We start from the raw sequence: 21,720 nt of genomic DNA on the forward strand, positions 1-21,720 counted from the left end.
GTATTTCAACTTCAAAAACTTTTGCCAGACTTAGTCATATTTCTGACTTTGGGGAAAGATATCGCTTTCCTCTTAATATCATGTTTTCTGTAGATTTTTTTTTGGTAGATATGATTTATTGTATAGAGGACATTGGTTCCATCTTATTTTGTTAAGCACGTTTACCAAGAAAGGGTTAAATTCTTCTTTTGCATCTAACCCATAAATGTGTTGAATTAAATTAATAGATTAAAAAAAGTTAAACCCACTTTGTTTATAAAATATGATATTTTTCATACATTGTGGGATGGTTTATAGTATTATAGTATTTTTGCCTCAATGTTCATGAATAAGTTTGGCCTGTAATTGTTTCTTCTGCTGTTATCTGACTTTGAATCAAGGTTACCTTAACCTCATAAAAGAGTTAGGCAATATTTTCTCTTTTCAAAACATGAAACAATTTATTTTGATTATCTGCCTTTGAGTGCTTGGTAAAATTTGCCTATAAAACCATCTAGATCTGGTGTTTCTTTCATGAAAGATTTTACAATTTTGATTTAATTTATTTAATAGATATAAGCCTATTGAGATTTTTTTCTTCTTGAATCAGTTTAGATTAATTCCTTTCTTTTTTTTTTTTTCAGTACGCGGGCCTCTCACTGTTGTGGCCTCTCCCGTTGCGGAGCACAGGCTCCGGATGCACAGGCCCAGCGGCCATGGCTTACGGGCCCAGCCACTTCACGGCATGTGGGATCCTCCCAGATCGGGGCACGAACCTGTGTCCCTTGCATCGGCAGGCGGACTCTCAACCACTGTGCCACCAGGGAAGTCCCTCTATATGTGTTTTGTAATTTTGAACTGTAAGCTCATCTTCAAGGGGACTTTAAGAAAATCTCTAGTGCTTGATTTTAGGGTATTTTCTTCAGTGCACTTTTGTATTTTTTCCCCAAGGGCCCAAAGGGTATTTATTACCAGTGTAAAAAAATGATTATGCTAATTTCTTGTGTATTTCTACACTAATCAGGTAGTATAATTTAAATCTCAAACACGCCGGTGGTGCTGGTTCATAGTATATAAAAAACATTCTTAGCGTAGGATCTTTTTTCTTCACTCTGAGCCCAGACCAAATCAGATGTGCTTCTCTTTGACTTCTCTCTGTGCCAGTGGGTGAATTTTTAAATCCTCCTTTTCATTAAGGGTGAAATTCTTTGAAAATCACAGCCTGTCTCTTTATCCACAAGGATATAAAAATACAAACCCTACAATACCAAGCCTGGCTTCCTCCTTCCATAAGGATGGTCAAACTGTACAAGCATTCACTCTTCACTCTGCTTTTTTTTTTAGCGCCCTCTATAGTTCTTACCCTCTTTAAGGGTCAGCTCTCATTTAAAGGATGTTTGTAGTGGAAACATTTTCAGGACAAATAGTCCACAACATTGTTAGCCCCAGAAGTCCCTCAAAGGGTTTTTGATAGAATCAGATGAGAGCTTGGATGTAGAAGTGCTTTGAAGACTAATGAGGATTTATAATGACTCCTAAAAAGATGTGCTTATTAGGGATCTTAATTTGGAAAATAACTCTTTTACTTTTAAATTTTTTTATTTTTTTAAATTTTATTTATTTTTGGCTGCGTTGGGTCTTCCTTGCTGCGTGTGGGCTTTCTCTAGTTGCAGCAAGTGGGGGCTACGCTTCATTACAGTGCACGGGCTTCTCATTGCAATGGCTTCTCTTGTTGCAGAGCACGAGCTCTATGAATGTGGGCTTCAGTAGTTGCAGCACACGGGTTCGGTAGTTGCAACACGTGGCTCGGACGCTCAGTAGTTGTGGTGCACGGGCTTAGTTGCTCCGCAGCATGTGGGATCTTCCTGGACCAGGGATCGAATCTGTGTCCCCTGAATTGGCAGGCAGATTCTTAACCACCCAACACCAGGGAAATCCGGAAAGTAACTCTTTTAAATAGTCTAGGTTAACTTTCTTTTCTTTTCTTTTTTTCCCCCTCAACTTAGGGATGCACTTCTTTTGATCCAGTGGAACGTAAGAGCTTTCATGGCTGTGAAGGGCTGGCCGTGGATGAGGCTCTTCTTCAAGATCAAGCCTTTTGTTAGATCTGCTGGAATGGGAAAGGAGGTAGCTGGACTGAAGGAAGAGTGTGTGCAGCTGCAAAAAGCGTTGGCGAAATCAGAATCTCCGAGGGAGGAGCTGAAAGCCAAGCAAATATCCCTACACCAGGAAAAGAATGACTTGCTTCTTCAGCTGCAGGCTGTGACTAGCCCCACCATTTCTTCTTCAAATCAAGTTTCTAATTAGATTCCCTTGTTTTGCAGGCAGTATTGACTTGAAAAAAAATAGAGGCACGTGCTATGCAAATACTGTAGAATTTCATCCAACACAGACAGTGGAAACACTTAGAGAGACACCCTTTACAGTGAAGTGATTTCATTGACAGTATGTCTTTGAAAAAGGGACAAACTTTTAGATGGGTTTTAACTATATAAACAGATGGAAATCTATCATGGGAGTCAGGAAGCTCTGGATCTTAATTCAAATTCTGTAGTTAGCACGTAACCCATTAGCAAATCAAAAGACAGGCTCTTTCTTAATTTCATTTTCAGATTTTTCATCATTAGTGTATAGGAATGCCAGAGATTTCTGTGCATTAATTTTGTATCCTGCTACTTTACCAAATTCATTGCTTAGCTCTAGTAGTTTTCTGGTAGCATCTTTGGGATTCTCTATGTGTAGTATCATGTCATCTGCAAACAGTGACAGCTTTACTTCTTCTTTTCTGATTTGGATTCCTTTTATTTCTTTTTCTTCTCTGATTGCTGTGGCTAAAACTTCCAAAACTATATTGAATAAGAGTGGTGAAAGTGGGCAACCTTGTCTTGATCCTGATCTTAGTGGAAATGGTTTCAGTTTTTCACCATTAAGGACGATGTTTGCTGTGGGTTTGTCATATATGGCATTTATTATGTTGAGGTAAATTCCCTCTATGCCTACTTTCTGCAGGGTTTTTATCATAAATGGGTATTGAATTTTGTTGAAAGCTTTCTCTGCATCTATTGAAATGATCATATGGTTTTTTTGCTTGTTTGTTTTTTTGCAGTACACGGGCCTCTCACTGCTGTGGCCTCTCCCGTTGCGGAGCACAGGCTCCGGACGCACAGGCTCAGCGGCCATGGCTCACGGGCCCAGCCGCTCCGCGGCATGTGGGATCTTCCCAGACCGGGGCACGAACCCGTGTCCCCTGCATTGGCAGGCAGACTCTCAACCACTGCGCCACCAGGGAAGCCCGATCATATGGTTTTTATCCTTCAATTTGTTAATATGGTGTATCACGTTGATTGATTTGCATATATTGAAGAATCCTTGCATTCCTGGAATAAACCCCACTTGATCATGGTGTATGATCCTTTTAATGTGCTGTTGGATTCTGTTTGCTACTATTTTGTTGAGAATTTTTGCATCTATGTTCATCAGTGATATTGGCCTGTAGTTTTCTTTCTTTGTGACATCTTTGTCTGGTTTTGGTATCAGGGTGATGGTGGCCTCGTAGGATGAGTGTGGGAGTGTTCCTCCCTCTGCTATGTTTTGGAAGAGTTTGAGAAGGATGGGTGTTAGCTCTTCTCTAAATGTTTGATAGAATTTGCCTGTGAAGCCATCTGGTCCTGGGCTTTTGTTTTTTGGAAGATTTTAAATCACAGTCGCAACATCAGTGCTTGTGATTGGTCTGTTCATATTTTCTATTTCTTCCTGGTTCAGTCTTGGCAGGTTGTGCATTTCTAAGAATTTGTCCATTTCTTCCAGGTTGTCCATTTTATTGGCATAGAGTTGCTTGTAGTACTCTCTCATGAGCTTTTGTATTTCTGCAGGGTCAGTTGTTACTTCTCCTTTTTCATTTCTAATTCTATTGATTTGAGTCTTCTCCCTTTTTTTCTTGATGAGTTTGGCTAATGGTTTATCAATTTTGTTTATCTTCTCAAAGAACCAGCTTTTAGTTTTATTGATCTTTGCTATTGTTTCCTTCATTTCTTTTTCATTTATTTCTGATCTGATCTTTATGATTTCTTTCCTTCTGCTAACTTTGGGTTTTTTGGTTCTTCTTTCTCTAATTGCTTTAGGTGCAAGGTTAGGTTGTTTATTTGAGATGTTTCCTGTTTCTTAAGGTAAGATTGTATTGAAATTAAGAAAACACTCCCATTTACCATTGCAACAAAAAGAATAAAATATCTAGGACTAAATCTACCTATGGAGACAAAAGACCTGTATTCAGAAAATTATAAGACACTGATGAAAGAAATTAAAGATGATACAAATAGATGGAGAGTTATACCATGTTCTTGGATTGGAAGAATCAACATTGTGAAAATGACCCTACTACCCAAAGCAATCTACAGACTCAATGTAATCCCTATCAAACTACCACTGGTATTTTTCACAGAACTCTAACAAAAGATTTCACAATTTGTATGGAAACACAAAAGACCCTGAATAGACAAAGCAATCTTGAGAATGAAAAATGGAGCTGGAGGAATCAGGCTCCCTGACTTCAGACTATACTACAAAGCTACAGTAATCAAGACAGTATGGTACTGGCACAAAATCAGAAAGATAGATCAATGGAACAGGATAGAAAGCCCAGAGATAAACCCATGCACATATGGACACCTTATCTTTGATAAAGGAGGCAAGAATATACAGTGGAGAAAAGACAGCCTCTTCAATAAGTGGTGCTGGGAAAATTCGACAGGTACATGTAAAGTATGAGATTAGATCACTCCCTAACACCATACACAATAATAAGCTCAAAGTGGATTAAAGATCTAAATGTAAGGCCAGAAACTATCAAACTCTTAGAGGAAAACATAGGTAGAACACTCTGTGACATAAATCACAGCAAGATCCTTTTTGACCCACCTCCTAGAGAAATGGAAATAAAAACAAAAATAAACAAATGGGACCTAATGAAACTTAAAAGCTTTTACACAGCAAAGGAAACCATAAACAAGACCAAAAGACAACCCTCAGAATGGGAGAAAATATTTGCAAATGAAGCAACTGACAAAGGATTAATCTCCAAAATGTACAAGCAGCTCATGCAGCTCAATAACAAAAAAACAACCCAATCCAAAAATGGGCAGAAGACCTAAATAGACATTTCTCCAAAGAAGATATACAGATTGCCAACAAACACATGAAAGAATCCTCAACATCATTAATCATTAGAGAAATGCAAATCAAAACTACAATGAGGTATCATCTCACACCTGTCAGAATGGCCATCATCAGAAAATCTAGGAACAATAAATGCTGGAGAGGGTGTGGAGAAAAGGGAACACTCTTGCACTGCTGGTGGGAATGTAAATTGATAAAGCTACTGTGGAGAACAGTATGGAGGTTCCTTAAAAATCTACAAATAGATCTACCATACGACCCAGCAATCCCACTACTGGGCATATACCCTGAGAAAACCATAATTCAAAAACAGTCATGTACCAAAATGTTCATTGCAGCTCTATTTACAATAGCCCAGAGATAGAAACAACCTAAGTGCCCATCATCGGATGAATGGATGAAGAAGATGTGGCACATATATACAATGGAATATTACTCAGCCATAAAAAGAAACAAAATTGAGTTATTTGTAGTGAGGTGGATGGACCTAGAGTCTGTCATACACAGTGAAGTAAGTCAGAAAGAGGAAAACAAATACCATATGCTAACACATATATATGGAAAAAAAAAAGGTCCTGAAGAACTTAGGGGTAAGATGGGAATAAAGACACAGACCTACTAGAGAATGGACTTGAAGATATGGAGAGGGGGAAGGGTAAGCTGTGACAAAGTGAGAGAGTGGCATGGACATATATACACTACCAAACATAAAATAGATAGCTAGTGGGAAGCAGCCGCATAGTACAGGGAGATCAGCTCGGTGCTTTGTGACCACCTAGAGGGGTGGGAGGGAGGAGACACAAGAGGGAAGAGATATGGGAACATATGTATATGTTCACTTTGTTATAAAGCAGAAACTAACACACCATTGTAAAGCAATTATACTCCAATAAAGGTGTTAAAAAAAAAAAAGATAGGATCTTAATAGGTCCTGAGAAAAGCTTTACTGAGACCTTCAGGATTATTGCAGTATGCCCCTAACTGGTTTTCCTGATTTAGATCTCCCTACTTGCCCTTTCCCAGTCCAAGTCAATATCACAATGAGGTGAGTTCTTAAAACAGCAGTTTTCAACCTTGACTTTGCATCAAAGTTATTTGTGAAGCATTAACAAATAAAAAGAAAGGTGCCTAGACTCCACTCTCAGATACTTTGACTAAGTGGGTCTTGTGTGGGTCCAAATCATCTGTATGGGTGATTCTGATATCCAGCCAGGATTGAGAACCATTGTCTTGAACAAATATGTTGCTTCCCTGATGAACAAGCTTCAGATCCTGCAATATGTGCATTATAGGATCCAAACGCTTGGCCCAGGCATCTGAGCCTCCATCTCTAATCTGATGCCGATGTGCCCTTATTCACTCCCTTTTTTATTCCTCTTCTCTAGCTACCAGGACTACTGTTACATCCCAAAGGCAGGTATGAAATTTTATCCACCTTTATTGTACTCTCCACTGCACTTAGCACAGTGCTAAGTTAAATAATACTGGGTTCAAATACATTATATAAACATATTGTATTTTTTCCTGCTTTTTGGACTTATGGAAAACAGAAAATTTAGTAGTTTTAGGCTGACCGAAGTTATTCGTTTCTTTTGGGACTCTGCTACCCATCAGTGTTCCAATAGGCCATATTTTACGAGAGTTTACATTCAGACCCACATTTCTGATACATATTTAATATAGCAGTGGTTCAAGAACTTTAGTGTGTATCAGCCTCACCTGGGATGCTTGTTAGAAATACAGATTCCTAGGCCCCGCTCCAAACCTACATTAAGATCCATATTGTGAGAATCACGGTTTGTAATATCATATTTTGTCTGGCTTAGGACACAGGGAGCCTAGGATGAGACCTGGCCTCCTAGTTTTCATCATTCTTCCTCTCAACAAAAAGAGTGGCCAGTACTACCTGGGCTGATGTGGGGATAGAAATACACCCAACTTGTGAAGGGAAAGGTGGGTAAAAGTCTGGGATACATGAATAAAGATCATTGTGGGGAGCATAGGAGACACATGAAGCCAATTGCAGGGCAAGTCCTGGAAGGCTGAGATGAGTTCAAATTGTAACTGATTTAAAAAGCTGACCTGGCTATGAAATATTTTATCTTATTGATTTTTTTTTATCTCATTGATTTTTAAGAAACACACCTCCATACAGTAGGAATCAAGGAAACAAGGATTCTTTTCAAATTATTCACTAACTCAAAATACCGGAAGCACTGAGTGAACCCATTTCAATTAACACTGTGAGTACATGAGAAAATAACTGCCACTGGGGAAAGGATGTCCCTACTGTTAAGCTGTCACACCACTGCTCAGCTGGCCCCAAACCTGCCATCATGTTAAATGAGAGGATCGATGATGGTCGATTGGATTGTTGGCTTCATTTGGTGATGGTGACAGGTACTGTACAAGTGCTGAATGGAAGAGAGCAAAGAGCTATTCTCCCTGTCAACCTGGGATGAGCTAAGATCAAATATCCCCATTATTGCTCAAGCATTGGAAGCTTCTCTGATATGCATGGATCCTTAACATTTTTGTTTGTTTTTAGTTTAGCCTTTCTCTTGGGTCTTCAATGATGTTGGGGATTCACTATTTTATACCTCCCCCATCTGTGCCTCTTTGAGCCCCATTTGTTGGGCAGACAGGCTGAGAGTTAGCCAGGATCCAATAGCCTGGATTTTTGCCCTTCTCTGCTCTTGATCTAAGTAGATGAAACAACGTAAGCCAAGCAAATAGTTAGGTAATTGATTGCCCAAATTGCAGAGGATGGATGAGGTCTAAAGATGAAATATGGAGATATGTGTGAAGTTATGTCACAACAAGACCTCTAGTAATTAAGAACTTGCTCACAAAAAAGAGGTTTTATTTAGCCTCTAAATGGAGACAAATGAAAGGAGTTCAAAGTTACACAGGTGCTTTTGTAGCAAAAAGCAATCGGCCCCTTCTTTTTTGACTTGGACCATAACACAGAAAGAGTGGGCCACACAGTGAGAGCTGGCAGCAGTATGTTTGAAAAAATAAGAGGAAGGAGGATTGCACACTCTATGGTTATAACTTGGGGAATTTACTGCTGGCAGAACCTTCAAGAAAAATATTTTAGTTGGAAATAATAGTAAAGTCTAGTTAGTGATATTCAAGGAACCTCATGAATTGTAAATTCAGCTTATGAATAAAAAAATATACAGCCCAGCTCTATTTATTAGAAGATGCTTATATATTAAATAAGTGCATCAGGGTCCTTATAATAATATTATAAATATTCTATTGTCTGAGGGAACACCACTTTCTTAAAAGACCATATTCTGAGCAGGTACCGCCCTCAAACTATATGCCTGCAGGGATGCTTCCAGTAGCTGTGATTTAATCAGCACATCACTGATTTTTGGAGGCACGTTAGCTCCTTTAGCCCACCAGGATTCTATTAAGTGCTTTAGAAGAGGTAATCTAATCTACTGAATGGCCTGAAAGATCAAAAGCACCTCCAAACACAAGCAACTCCTCCACTTCTCAACCATAGGGTCAGGGAACTGGGAATATTATTTCAACTGCTTAGGAAAGGTAGGTGAAAGTGCCGGGCAGAGGACAGGCAATTATCTCTCTGCTGTGTGTTAAGCAGCATTTCGCCTAGCTGTTAAAGTACTTCCAGCTGTTGGCAACAATTTTCTCCTCATCATGGCGGGAACGAGAGACCCTGGCAAATGCTGAAGAGCAGTGCGAGTCGCTGATTAAATCCAAGATCCAGCTGGAGGCCAGCGTCCAGGCGCTGCCTGCGTTGGGGGTTGGGGGGAGGAAGAAGAGGAGGTAAATTCCCAGCTGACTGCCGGAGGGCGGAGACTCGAAGATGAATGTTCCGCGTCGAAGAAGAAAGAAATCGATGACCTGGAGACACTATTGGCAAAGTCACAGAAGGAGAAGCGTGCTTCAGAGTACAAGGTACTTTTTCCATAATGTCAGGAAGGCCTAGATGCCTGAATTCCACACTCTCAATCGGGCTCCAGGACCAGACTTGCTCTGTTTATATTAATTAACGCAGTGGTCCGCAACTTTACAGCACTGGGAGTCAGAACTGGCATCAAATGAAGGATCTGGTGAACTGTGCCATCCTAATTCAAAGTTCCAACTTGAATTTATGGAACCCCACTTAATCTCCCAAATGAAACGTTTTCATTTGTTCCAATCTAATTGCATGTGAAATCTGATAGAAAGAGCAAAATGGTTTCATTGGGCCTCTCTAAGTATCCTTTTTTGGAAGGAGAGGGAACAGGATGCAGTTTATTGAAAGGTGATTTGGGACACGTCTGAATTCCCACCTCTGTCGTTGATTTGGAGCTTGACCTTGAGATGTCATTTTAATTCCAGCTAAGGACCTTAATGTTTTGTTCATTTTAACTGAGGTTTTTATCTTGTGCATCTGTGTATAGACTGAAGTCAGCTGAGGGGTCTGTATCAAACCTTTGATAAAAAAAAAGCCTCCAGAATAATATCGTAATTTTGGCATATGATTAAATAGCAACTCTTGTACATCAGTTCCCTTTCATAAAAAGCACTTGGACCTGATATAAATGGCTTACACCTTTGCCTATTTTATCAGCTGGAACTCTCTTTAACTGCCACTTTCTTAGGGTTTGAGGCACAAGATTAATATTGCCCCGAATACTCTAAAGAAAGCTAAATTACCTTTAGTGGTGTTCTTGTTATACAAATAATACGACACTCTGAATACTGGCCATCCACTGACCTATGCTGATAATATATATATATATATTTTTTTTAATTAATTAATTTTTGGCTGTGTTGGGTCTTCGTTTCTGTGCGAGGGCTTTCTCTGGTTGCAGCGAGCGGGGGCCAGTCTTCATCGCGGTGCGTGGGCTTCTCACTATCGCGACCTCTCGTTGCAGAGCACGGGCTCCAGACGCGCAGGCTCAGTAGTTGTGGCTCACGGGCCTAGTTGCTCCGCGGCATGTGGGATCTTCCCAGGCCAGTATCTTGTCCCCTGCATTGGCAGGCGGATTCTCAACCACTGCGCCACCAGGGAAGCCACTATGCTGATAATATTTGATTAACCAGAATACCCCATTCCCCGACCAGGAGAGCTAACAGATCATTTGTGTCTGTGTATAAAAGAAAAAGTGAATTTAGAGTTTTAAAAAGTCCATCAGGAATTTGGCTAAATTTAGCTCTTTATGACAGTGGATACCGCATGAGATTTTTGGTCCTAGAAAAGAGAGGAGATGGCCCTTAGTGTTTATACCCCACCTTCCATAAGTGGCTCTCATGGAACTGTTGTCGTCTTCTCCCCACAGGTTAAGAATCTGACTGAGGAGGTGGAGTCTCTCAGTGAGGACGTCAGCAAACTTCAGCGAGCAGCCAGGGTGCGCAGGAGGCCTGCCAGCGGACCCTGGAGGACCTGCACGCGGAAGAGGAGAAAACCCTCACCCTGAGCAAAACCAAGCTGACACTAGAGCAGCCAGCGAACGAGGTCAGTAGTGATATGTCTTGCTAGTTAGCTGTGTGTCTACATCTGTACAAACCTCCACATTTTACTTAGTTCATTTATCTTGACATTTTCAGGAAAACTTAGTAGCATGGTCAGTTTCCCTCATTATTTAGAAATAAGAGGTGAGCCACTACAGTAGAAGAAAGGCCCCAGCATGTAATCTGTCTGTTTTTATATGCAACTTTCACACAACCCTGGGCAGTGGGAGAACACTGAGATGAGTCGTGAAGGGGTATCAATCTGACTGACTGTTCCCCACAGAACCTGGTGTTTTGCCCCTCAGATATGTTGGCGCTTTATCTGACACTAGTACTGAAGGATTGCTTTAAGGCCCTGTTGTGTCTCCAGCCATGCACTGAGGTTTATTAAAGTAAAAAGATATGTAAGTCACAAGCTGTGTTCTACCAACACTATTGGAAAACACTTGTAAGATTCTGGAGATGGTGCCCCTGTTCTGCCTCCAAATACCCTGTGAAATAAAGATGCTTCAGACGAGTCTCAGTGGTTAGGTTCATCACTCTTCCTGTTTCCTCCCAGCTGACAGTGTGTGCATTCACTGTTTTATTAGTCCCCAAAGCTTAGCCTTTATTAAATTGCTGACAAGGGTGGTTAGGGTTTTTTTTTTTATTATCTGCTTCTTTTTCCTCATGCCTTTCTATCAGTTTCCTCTATTACCTATTAGTCGTCTCACTTCTCTTCCTATTTCCACTGATACATATCTCACAAAGCCTCAATATGGGGATTTATTGGTTGTGTGCAAACAACACACACACTTGTTCTCTCGCAGAGTTCATTTATTTTCAGGTTTTTGCATATACCCTCCAGAAATTCCCCCTTCTCCCCTATTCGAATTTTATATCTTTTGCTAGTCACAGGAAATAGCTTCTATTGTGGCAAAGTAAATATATCACTGAAAACTAGCCATATTGTAACTGTTATTTAGCCTCCCGCTAAGCTAACCTCAACATCATGGTTGGCAACACTACAGACAGAACTTGAATGTTCTGATCACCTTGTTGGAGGTACCAGAATATGACACAATGTTATGGACCATAGAGGGTACCAAGGTGGTAAAGGAGGGTGTGGAAATCATGCCATGTGAGATGCGTTTGAAAGGGTCAGTGATACTGAGTTGGGAGACTCAGGACAGCTGCTAATATTCGTGAATGATCATGTGGAGACAGATTTGCTTGGTGCTGCTCCAGGGAGCAGGGCTGAGGCCGGTGGGATGAACTTACAGAGACTACTTTGGCTTCTTATGAAGAAGTGCTCCTGAGTAAATGGACTTATCTACCCATGAAATGAGCTGCCATGTGAAGAAGTGAGCTTCCCATCACTGGAAAGCAATCAAACAACGGCTCACTAGGCATCTATTATTGGCTTCTTCTGTAGGCTAGAACACGTATTCCTTAATCTTTAAAGTTTTCCTTCATCACCGTGATTTCTAGATACTTTTGTTGTCCTATTGATGTGTACAATATTTATTTTAAAATATCTACATAACTGGGCATCATTTACAGACTCTGCTTGTATTTTTCTTTCTTTTTCCAGAAGGTAAGTGGTTAATGAACACATCTAGTAAAGTATAAACTTTACTTATTTATTGGGCTCAATAATGTCTCCTTCTGTCAGCTTGAGGGTGCCCTTGAACAGGAGAGCAAAGCGAGAATGAACTGGGAAAAGGAAAGGTGCAAACTGGAGGGCGAGGTAAAGCTGAACCGGGAAAGCATGGAGGACCTGGAGAGCAGGCAGCTGCAGCTAGCAGGAAAGCTGAGGAGGTGAGTCACCTTTCTGTTGACTCGAGATTCTGGGAGACCTTTTATTGGAGGAAACAGCTCTCTCATGTCATTTATCCTCATGACCCTAGGGCCAGATGTCTTAAGACCTGAAGGGGAGGATAAGAAGGATAACAAGCCTAGGAAATTGATTTTTTTTTCTTTTGCTAGACTTTATGTGAACTTTCTTTTTATAATTATGTAATACCCTACAAGAAAGTAACTGAGAAGGCTGACCAGTAGATGCGAATGAAAGGTGTAAGGCACAGGAGATGCGAATTATTGGAATTTGAAGTTACAAGTCAAAATAAAAATCGCTCACTTCTTTTACTCATGATAAGACCAATGGCCTAAAGTAAAAAAAAAAAAATAGAAAATAAATCCTAATGTGAAGTCCCATATAACATCTGATCATTTAAAAAAAAAACAAAACAAAACTTATTTGCCAGATATAACCTCATTAACATTTATCTAACTTTTTTTGGTCAAATAATTTACTGTATAAGTATTAAACCTTAAAATTGAAAGCAAAACATAACATGATCAAAATCAGTAGATCTTCAGTTCACATGGATTCCCAAGGAGCTCAGGGCAAGACGGCCCTCTCAGTTTAGTTTCATCATTCAGTGAAATGGATTTTCTCACCTTGTCCCTTTTGTCTTCCTCTGTTCAGCTAGACTTTCTTCTTCTTCTCCATATTTTAAAAAAATTTTGGCTGAGCTATGCAGCATGCAGTATCTCAGTTTTCTGACCAGGGATTGAACCTATGCCCCCTGAAGTGGGAACCCATAGTCTTAACCACTGGACTGCCAGGGGAGTCCCCAGCTAGACTTTCTTCTAACGATTAGGAATTTTCCAGTTATTTGGAATAGATCAAATAAGAGAGGGAAACAGTGAGATCTAAGAGTGAGATAAGGCCAGGTTAAAGCTGGGAGCCCACTGGTTATTGGAGCCCACAGTGAAGAAGAAAGTCAAGTGAGCAACTATGAGCTTCTGGTTTTCCTGTCTGTGTACATGAGTTTCCATTACACATGCTTGTGGTCAGACTTGATTAATAGCCTGCCAATAAGTTACTGAACTTGATAGGTGTTTCCGACCTGATAGGTAGGAAAAGATGAAATAAGTAACCCTATGAATGTAACGGAACAGTGAAAGGTAAAATGATGATAGAGTTCCCTAAGCATTCAATTTTGAAGATTGTGTTTCAGCTCAGCAAAGTGAAAATGATACTCTATGTCCTTGCAGGCCACAGGTCAAAGAGCTCTGGCATTTCAGAAACCCATGTTTTCAGGAAATGATAAATTTATTATACAGCATTTTCTCTAAATGGACCTATGTATATATGGAGACAATACATGAAAATGTGGCATTTTAAAATGGTGATGACAGGATAGAATACTTAATAAATAACACAGATTATAAACTCTTCATCTTCTGAGATAAAAGTTAAATTTCTTCCTCACGCTATTCACACAAACACAAAATCCAGTTTCATTAAAGAATTAAATGCAAAAATCAAGCTTTAAAATCATTAGAAAATGCAGCATTATTCACCATAGCCAAGATATGGAAACAACCTAAATGCCCACTGATGGATGGATGGGTAAAGAAAATGTGGTGTATACATTTAATGGAACATTATTCAGCCTCTTTTTAAAGGAAATCCTGCCGTATGCAACAACATGGGTGAACCTGGAGGACATTATGCTAAATGCAATAAGTCGGTCACAGAAGGACAAATAGTGCATGATTCCACTTATATGAGGCATCCCAAACTCATAGAAACAGAGTAGAATGGTGGCGTCCAGGGGCTTGGAGGCAGGGGGAAAGGTGGAGTTGCTCTTCAATGGGCATAAAGCTTCCATCGTGCAAGATGATTAAGTTCTAGAGATGATTAAGTTCTAGAGTGACATACAATGTTGTGCCTATAGTTAATAAAATTGTACACTTAAATATTTGTTGAGAGGGTAGATCTCCTGTTAAATGTTCTTCAATTAAAAAAAAACAGCAAAAACCATTAAAAAACAAAACCATTAAAAGACAATATAGGTGGTAAGTCTTAGGAAACTGGCAGGTCAGACTGAATGAGTCACAAAAATCCAAAGGCATAAAAGGAATATATTGATAAATTTGATGTTGATACCTCGACATTTTAAACATTTATGTGGCAAAAGCCAACATAAATAAAACTGGGGCAAATTAGAAAGTGGGAGAAATATCTACAGCAGATATCAAAAAATAAAGATCAAGAGTATTAAAGGAAAATCTATAATTCAATAATTAGATGAACAACCTAACAGAAAAATGGGCAACGGACACAGTTCATTTGTTTTATTGCCCATTTTAAAATCCTCATAGTTGATAACATGCTGTCCTCACTAGTAAACAAGGACATTCATTATAAAACAATGACATACTAATCTGTTAGATTAGGAAAAATTTAGAAGTGTGCTAATGTTAAGTGTAAATGTAGAGAAATAACCTCACACTGCTATTGGAGGCCAAAGGGCAAGGTTATACGTTTTTAAACACATACCTATACCCGACGCACCAATTCCCTGCTCAATATCCACTCTGTAGAGACACTCACATGTACACAAGGGTGCATGTATATGAACAGCATTATTTGTAAAAGTAAAATTTGGGGGAAAACCTCAATGTTTATTAATAGGGAAATGGATAAATAACCACATGATATCTAAATCATAAACTACTATGTCACAGTTAATTTTTAAGTGAAGTAATCTATGTGTAGGTCAACATGGAAAAATCTCCATGTATTATTGGGTTAAAAATGTTGTAGAATTATAAATTCAAATGTATACAGTATTATACCTTTCACAGTAAAGAAAATGAAACTATTTCTACTGATATATAAGCACAAACATATGTCAATACTCAGAAAAATGTCTGGAGGATTCACACCGAACTGATTATGGTGGTTACCTCTAGGCAAGGAAGAGAGATTGGGTATAATAGCCAAGAAGACTTCAGCTATAGATGTAATAGTTGAATTTTTTACAGTGAATGACTTCATGTGTTATTACTATAATTTAAAGAACATTTAAACAAAATGTTATTACTCTGAGCAATTCCACTTGATACCTCTTTTCCCTAACAGGAAAGAATTAGAAATGAATCAGATGAGCTCAAAGGTGGAGAATGAGAAAGGCCTGGTGGCTCATCTTCAGAAGATGGTTAAAGAGCTCCAGGTAATCATTTATCAAATACCTGTGTGCACCTGTAGTTAGTTCCATGGGTGATGATTGACACTTCAGTGACAAACGCTCTGCCAAGGTACCCATAGCTCTAGCCAACTATAGATGAGGCAGAAAAGAGCAGTGGTTGAGAAGGTAACCTGGCATTCTGTAGATATGTGACTCTGGAGAACATTACTGTTTAAGCTTAGATTTCCTAATCACGAAGGTAATAAAAAAACAAGTAGCTAATTTGTTGAACGTTTGACATAAACTAGGTATTGTGCTAAAACCCTGGACATCTACATTTTTACTCATTAATCCTCCTGACAACCTTTGAGCTAAAATTAAATGCAACAGTACATTTAAGTGGTAAGCTCAGTGCCTGACCCATGGTAAGCATTCAATGCTACCAATTTAATTTTTTATGATGATTAGTTTTTGTGCTTAGAAGGCAATTATGCTGAAAATCTGTCTTGTAGCTACTTGTAGCCTCAAAACATTATTTGATAATGGGCAGCTATTTATAAGTTTGAGATCAGGCAACTGTTTTATACTATATGACCACATTATAAAGTAATTTAAAGCATGGATACGTTTAACTCCTCATGTATACATGCAGATGGATTTTTTTCCTTTGAAGGTAAGTAGTTACCTCACTAATGTAACTATTATTCAAAATAATTTTGGAACTTTTTTCTGATTATTACCTTCTGAGATATTTTGAGCCAAATTAGACCAGTCTCACTGCTTTATGGGCAAGCTTTCAGACAATATTAATCTCCAAGTGACTGCCTATCATATTCACCAGACTTCTCTTCAAATGATACTTTATCCAAAAAATGTTCAATTTATCCAAAATACAAATTTTCTTACCCTGATGATTTAAAAAATACTATCTAAAGGTTATTTCTTTTTATTTTTAATGTCTGAAACATTTATATTAACATATTTCCATACAAATAACCCAAAGATAGTTTAGTATTAGTTGTTTTTTGTTTGTTTTTTGTCTTTTTATACTGCAGGTTCTTATTAGTCATCAGTTTTATACACATCAGTGTATACATGTCAATCCCAATCGCCCAATTCATCACACCACCATCGCCACCCCCCCGTGGCTTTCCCCCCTTGGTGTCCATACGTACGTTTGTTCTCTACACCTGTGTCTCAACTTCTGCCCTGCAAACTGGTTTATCTGTACCATTTTTCTAGGTTCCACATACATGCATTAATATACAATATTTGTTTTTCTCTTTCTGACTTACTTCACTCTGTATGACAGTCTTTAGATCCATCCACGTCTCAACAAATTTCATTCAACTCAATTTCATTCCTTTTTATGGCTGAGTAATATTCCTTTGTATATATGTACCGCATCTTCTTTATCCATTTGTCTGTCGATGGGCACTTAGGTTGCTTCCATGACCTGGCTCTTGTAAATAGTGCTGCAATGAACATTGGGGTGCATGTGTCTTTTTGAATTATGGTTTTCTCTGGGTATATGCCCAGCAGTGGGATTGCTGGATCATATGGTAATTCTATTTTTAGTTTTTTAAGGAAACTCCATACTGTTCTCCATAGTGGCTGTATCAATTTACATTCCCACCAACAGTGCAAGAAGGTTCCCTTTTCTCCACACCCTCTCCAGCATTTGTTGTTTATAGATTTTCTGTTGATGCCCATTCTAAGTGGTATGAGGTGATATCTCATTGTAGTTTTGATTTGCATTTCTCTAATAATTAGTGATGTTGAGCAGCTTTTCATGTGCTTCTTGGCCATCTGTATGTCTTCTTTGGAGAAATGTCTATTTAGGTCTTCTGCCCAGTTTTGGATTGGGTGGTTTGTTTTTTTAATATTGAGCTGCATGAGCTGTTTATATATTTTGAAGATTAATCCTCTGTCTGATGATTCATTTGCAAATATTTTCTCCCATTCTGAGGGTTGTCTTTTCATCTTGTTTATGGTTTCCTTTGCTGTGCAAAAGCTTTTAAGTGTCATTAGGTCCCACCTGTTTATTTTTGTGTTTATGTCCATTACTCTAAGAGGTGGATCAAAAAAGATCTTGCTGTGATTTATGTCAAAGAGTGTTCTGCCTATGTTTTCCTCCAAGAGTTTTATACTGTCCAGTCTTACATTTAGATCTCGAATCCATTCTGAGTTTATTTTTGTGTATGGTGTTAGGGAGTGTTCTAATTTCATTCTTTTACATGTAGCTGTCCAGTTTTCCCAGCACCACTTATTGAAGAGACTGTCTTTTCTCCATTGTATATCTTTGCCTCCTTTTTCATAGATTAGTTGACCATAGGTGCATGGGTTTATCTCTGGGCTTTCTATCTTGTTCCATTGACCTATGTTTCTGTTTTTGTGCCAGTACCATATTGTCTTGATTACTGTAGCACTAAAGGTTATTTCTAAAGAAATGTTTCAGAAATGTTTGGTTCAGTGACAGTATTGTTATAAATAAAGGTATTGGATCCCAAGATAACTAATTGGAAGGGGATCACGATTACCTGGATGTGGAAATCATACATTTTTTGGCACCTTCTCTGTCATAACTCATCTACAGATTAGATAGCCTTACTTAATGGGCTGGTCTAGAAATTAGCTTCCTCTCAGCAATCATACTCTTATTTAATGAAATTTTTAATATTCTAAAATAGAAGTTATCCTTTTTTCCCTATACTCTAACCTATGCCTAATTATTTAAGGTGATGTTAATGACCATCCTTGTTTTTTTTTTTAATTTTATTTTATTAATTAATTTATTTATTTTTGGCTGTGTTGGGTCTTCGTTTCTGTGTGAGGGCTTTCTTTAGTTGCGGCGAGCAGGGGCCACTCTTCGTCATGGTGCGCGGGCCTCTCACTGTCGTGGCCTCTCTTGTTGCGGAGCACAAGCTCCAGACGCGCAGGCTCAGTAGTTGTGGTTCATGGCCTAGTTGCTCTGCGGTATGTGGGATCTTCCCAGACCAGGGCTCGAACCCATGTCCCCTTCATTGGCAGGCAAATTCTCAACCACTGCGCCACCAGGGAAGCCCACCATCCTTGGTTTTACTGTACTGTCCCACAATGATGCTATCAAGATTTGTCGAGCTCTTTGCCGTTACACTGAAAGACTTTTGGGCTCTGAGAGTTCTTATCACTTCTTTTCTTTGTCTTATAATTCTGCTTCTAATGATATCAGATTACTATCCACTTTAGTAGTCTCATTCCTCCACCAAATTAAAATTATTTTTTATTTCAATTTTCCTGCTACCTTAAATCACCTACAGACTAAGAAACCAAGTAACCAGGTTTGTCAGAATTGTGTGTAAAATTAAATTGATGCTTGTGAGTTAGCTGCTTGAACTCAAAATATTTAGTCTATTAATCAGATTTTTGCCCAAGTTTCCAATAGTTGAGGTTGTCAGGTAAGCAAATTCTAGATAAATGAGGTATTATATATAACATTCATCATGTTATTTTTTAATAAGCTCTCTTTAAAATGATTCCTTGTTATATGAAAAATATTTTCTATTCCTTTGGAAAGTGCTCTTTATTAAAATTTCCTCTACATGTATATAGTATAATGAGGTTGCTTATCACCAAAGCCTGGGAAATTGAGAGGAATTACAAATTTTAATCCTGCTCTTGGTATTGGTTTGGATCAAATCATTTAATTTCTCTGTATTCTATCTTCTTTAACTATAAAATGAGAACCAAAAGTGTTAGTTGTGAGAAATAAAAAAAAAATACAGTAGAACTCTTGAATATAAAATATGCTACAAGTGCTTAGTAAAATCAAAATTATTTATTGCTACAGGCTCAGATACAGGTTTTGAAAGACGAACTGGAAGCTTAAAGGACCACTCAAGCCAAGGTAGAAAAGGAGAGAACTGACCTCACCGAGAGCTGGAAGACCTGAATGAGGGGCTGGAGGAGACAGCAGGGGCCAGTTTGGCTCAACTGGAAATAACTAAGAAACAAGAAACAAAATTCCAGAAGCTCCGCTGAGACATGGAAGAGTCCACACTGCACTTTGAGGCAACCTCTGCCTCTTTGAAGAAGAGGCATGGAGACAGCCTGGCTGAGCTGGAGAGCCAGGTAGAAAATCTACAACAGGTTGAGCAGACACTGGAAAAAGACAAGAGTGACCTGCAGCTCAAAGTGAATGATGTCCTGACCCATGTTGAGCAGATGACCAGAGCTAAGGTAAGGAACATTGCCAAGCCCTCCTTGAGGATTTAGGACATGGAAGTAGGCAGAGGAGGGGAAGGAAAAGAAAGTTAAAGCAAATTGGTGACTCAAGAGTATTTGCTAGTGGAGGCTAGAGATCTTCAGATTGGCTAGATCAGGTCTAATCTCAGTGATTGTTAAAGTCACATGACCATCCCCTGAAGGTAGCCTGACAGTGGCTTCTGGTTTCATTGGAATTCCAGTCCATGTTCCTTGTGGGTCTCTCTAGTGATGATGTAGTAAGTAGACTGGACAAATGAAACCACTAGCTCATGAGTGGTGCTTCTCTCTTGAAGGATGGCTTTGAGTTGGGAGCACTCCACGGTGGGGCTCAGGTACTTTGAGTCCTTCTGAACAAATGGCGGCACAAATAGCTTTGCGGGGAGGAGAGGACTTTTTCTCCTTCATGTCCTCTGGCATCTCTTTAATGAGCCAACACTAGGAGAAACTTTATCACATGTTCTTTCTTCACTGAGCCCATTAATCTCTACACTGCCAGCTCTCATCTTGAATGACTAGTATCAGATCACAGGTGAGAGCTGCCTTACCTCCTGGCAGTTGAGAGGAGCCTTGCTTGAGGTCACACAGAGCAAGTAGCTGGTGCCAAATTGTCCTTGTGAGCAGAATTTATAATCACCTGGGAAAGACGAACCAACAATAAAGCTTGATCTTTATGGACGGTGGTCAGAAAAATGTAGAATTTCTTCAGATACTGAGTGACTCCTGAAACGTTTAGCATTAATTTCCTTTAAAGACCACGTTGAGTAGAAACACAACTACCCTGCTTTTCCTTCTCTTTCTTTCCACTGTCCCTGCCAACCCACCTCCAATTATCTTAAAATATAAATCTAGTGAGGACTTAGGACCTCTCTTCCTCCGTCTCTTCTGTATTCTGCATTTTGTATCGATTCTGTCCTCAACAATGAAAATATTCTCACTCCTTGCCCTTGTAGGCTTCATCTCCTTTTGTCAGGCCAAGTGAGCCCTGGAAGACCTCACTCTCTTCATACTCTTTGCCTCTCATTCATCCTCAGGAACTCTTCTGTTTCTGTACATTTTAGTAGGAAGTATAAAATCATAAAACTGTTGATAGGTTCACCATAAATCCATACTAATTAGGTGTGAATTTTATACTTTCCAACTTCCTATAGAATTTCATTGCTGCTCAGAAGTTCTTTGTTCTTCTAACTCACTTTGTTTTATTTTAGAAGAGAAACAGACTTCTAACCCTGCCTTTCTAAATCCTTCCTTTTAATAAATGCTGCCTTTCTGAATCCTTCCTTTTAATAAATGTTAACATCTGACTGATAAGATTAAGACCATTAATTATAACTTCTCTCTTCACCTTATAAGCTATTCACTCATCCATTTATTTCCTTCTTGTTCCAAAGAATAAAATATTCTTCCACATGGGCATTATTCACCCACTGCCAAAAACAAAAGGCTTTTCCACACTAAGAATGGTATTTTGAGAAAAAAGCAAAGTCTGTCCATATCTGTCTTGATCTGACTCCTTGACCAAAAAGTAATGTTCTATTTATCTACCGATATGTAACAAATCACTTAGAGTTAAAACAATAATTTATTATTCTCTCTCTTGGTTCTGGAGGTTGACAGGCTTATCGCAGATGGCGGTTGAGACTGGAATCATCTGAAGGTTTACTCATTTGTGTATCTGGCTCCTGGGCTGGGATAGCTAGACAGTTGGGGGCTGGTTGGAAATCTGTCTTTTTGTGTGACCTCTCCATGTAGCTAACTTGGGTTTCCTCATAGCATGGCAGGCATAGGGGAGTTGGACTTCTTACATGGCAATTCAGGGCACTAAAAGCAAATATTCCAAGAGACCAAAGGTGCAAAAACTCTTGTGAGGAAGGCTTACAATACA

General features: G+C 39.1%; 1 protein-coding gene across 1 annotated transcript in view; it reads left to right on the forward strand.

Moving 5' to 3' along the window:
* MYH15 (myosin heavy chain 15) overlaps positions 1-21,720 on the forward strand; it is a 185,666-nt gene that overhangs the window by 90,182 nt on the left and 73,764 nt on the right. Inside the window, 10 exon segments of the mRNA XM_060149051.1 lie at positions 1,986-2,241; positions 4,101-4,107; positions 8,841-8,929; positions 8,932-9,087; positions 10,458-10,527; positions 10,530-10,633; positions 12,284-12,429; positions 15,548-15,638; positions 19,423-19,504; positions 19,507-19,811. Coding sequence (XP_060005034.1) covers positions 1,986-2,241; positions 4,101-4,107; positions 8,841-8,929; positions 8,932-9,087; positions 10,458-10,527; positions 10,530-10,633; positions 12,284-12,429; positions 15,548-15,638; positions 19,423-19,504; positions 19,507-19,811 — 1,306 coding nt within the window.

The sequence above is a fragment of the Lagenorhynchus albirostris genome, chromosome 5 (genome assembly GCF_949774975.1).
Source record: "Lagenorhynchus albirostris chromosome 5, mLagAlb1.1, whole genome shotgun sequence".
Classification (NCBI taxonomy): domain Eukaryota; kingdom Metazoa; phylum Chordata; class Mammalia; order Artiodactyla; family Delphinidae; genus Lagenorhynchus; species Lagenorhynchus albirostris.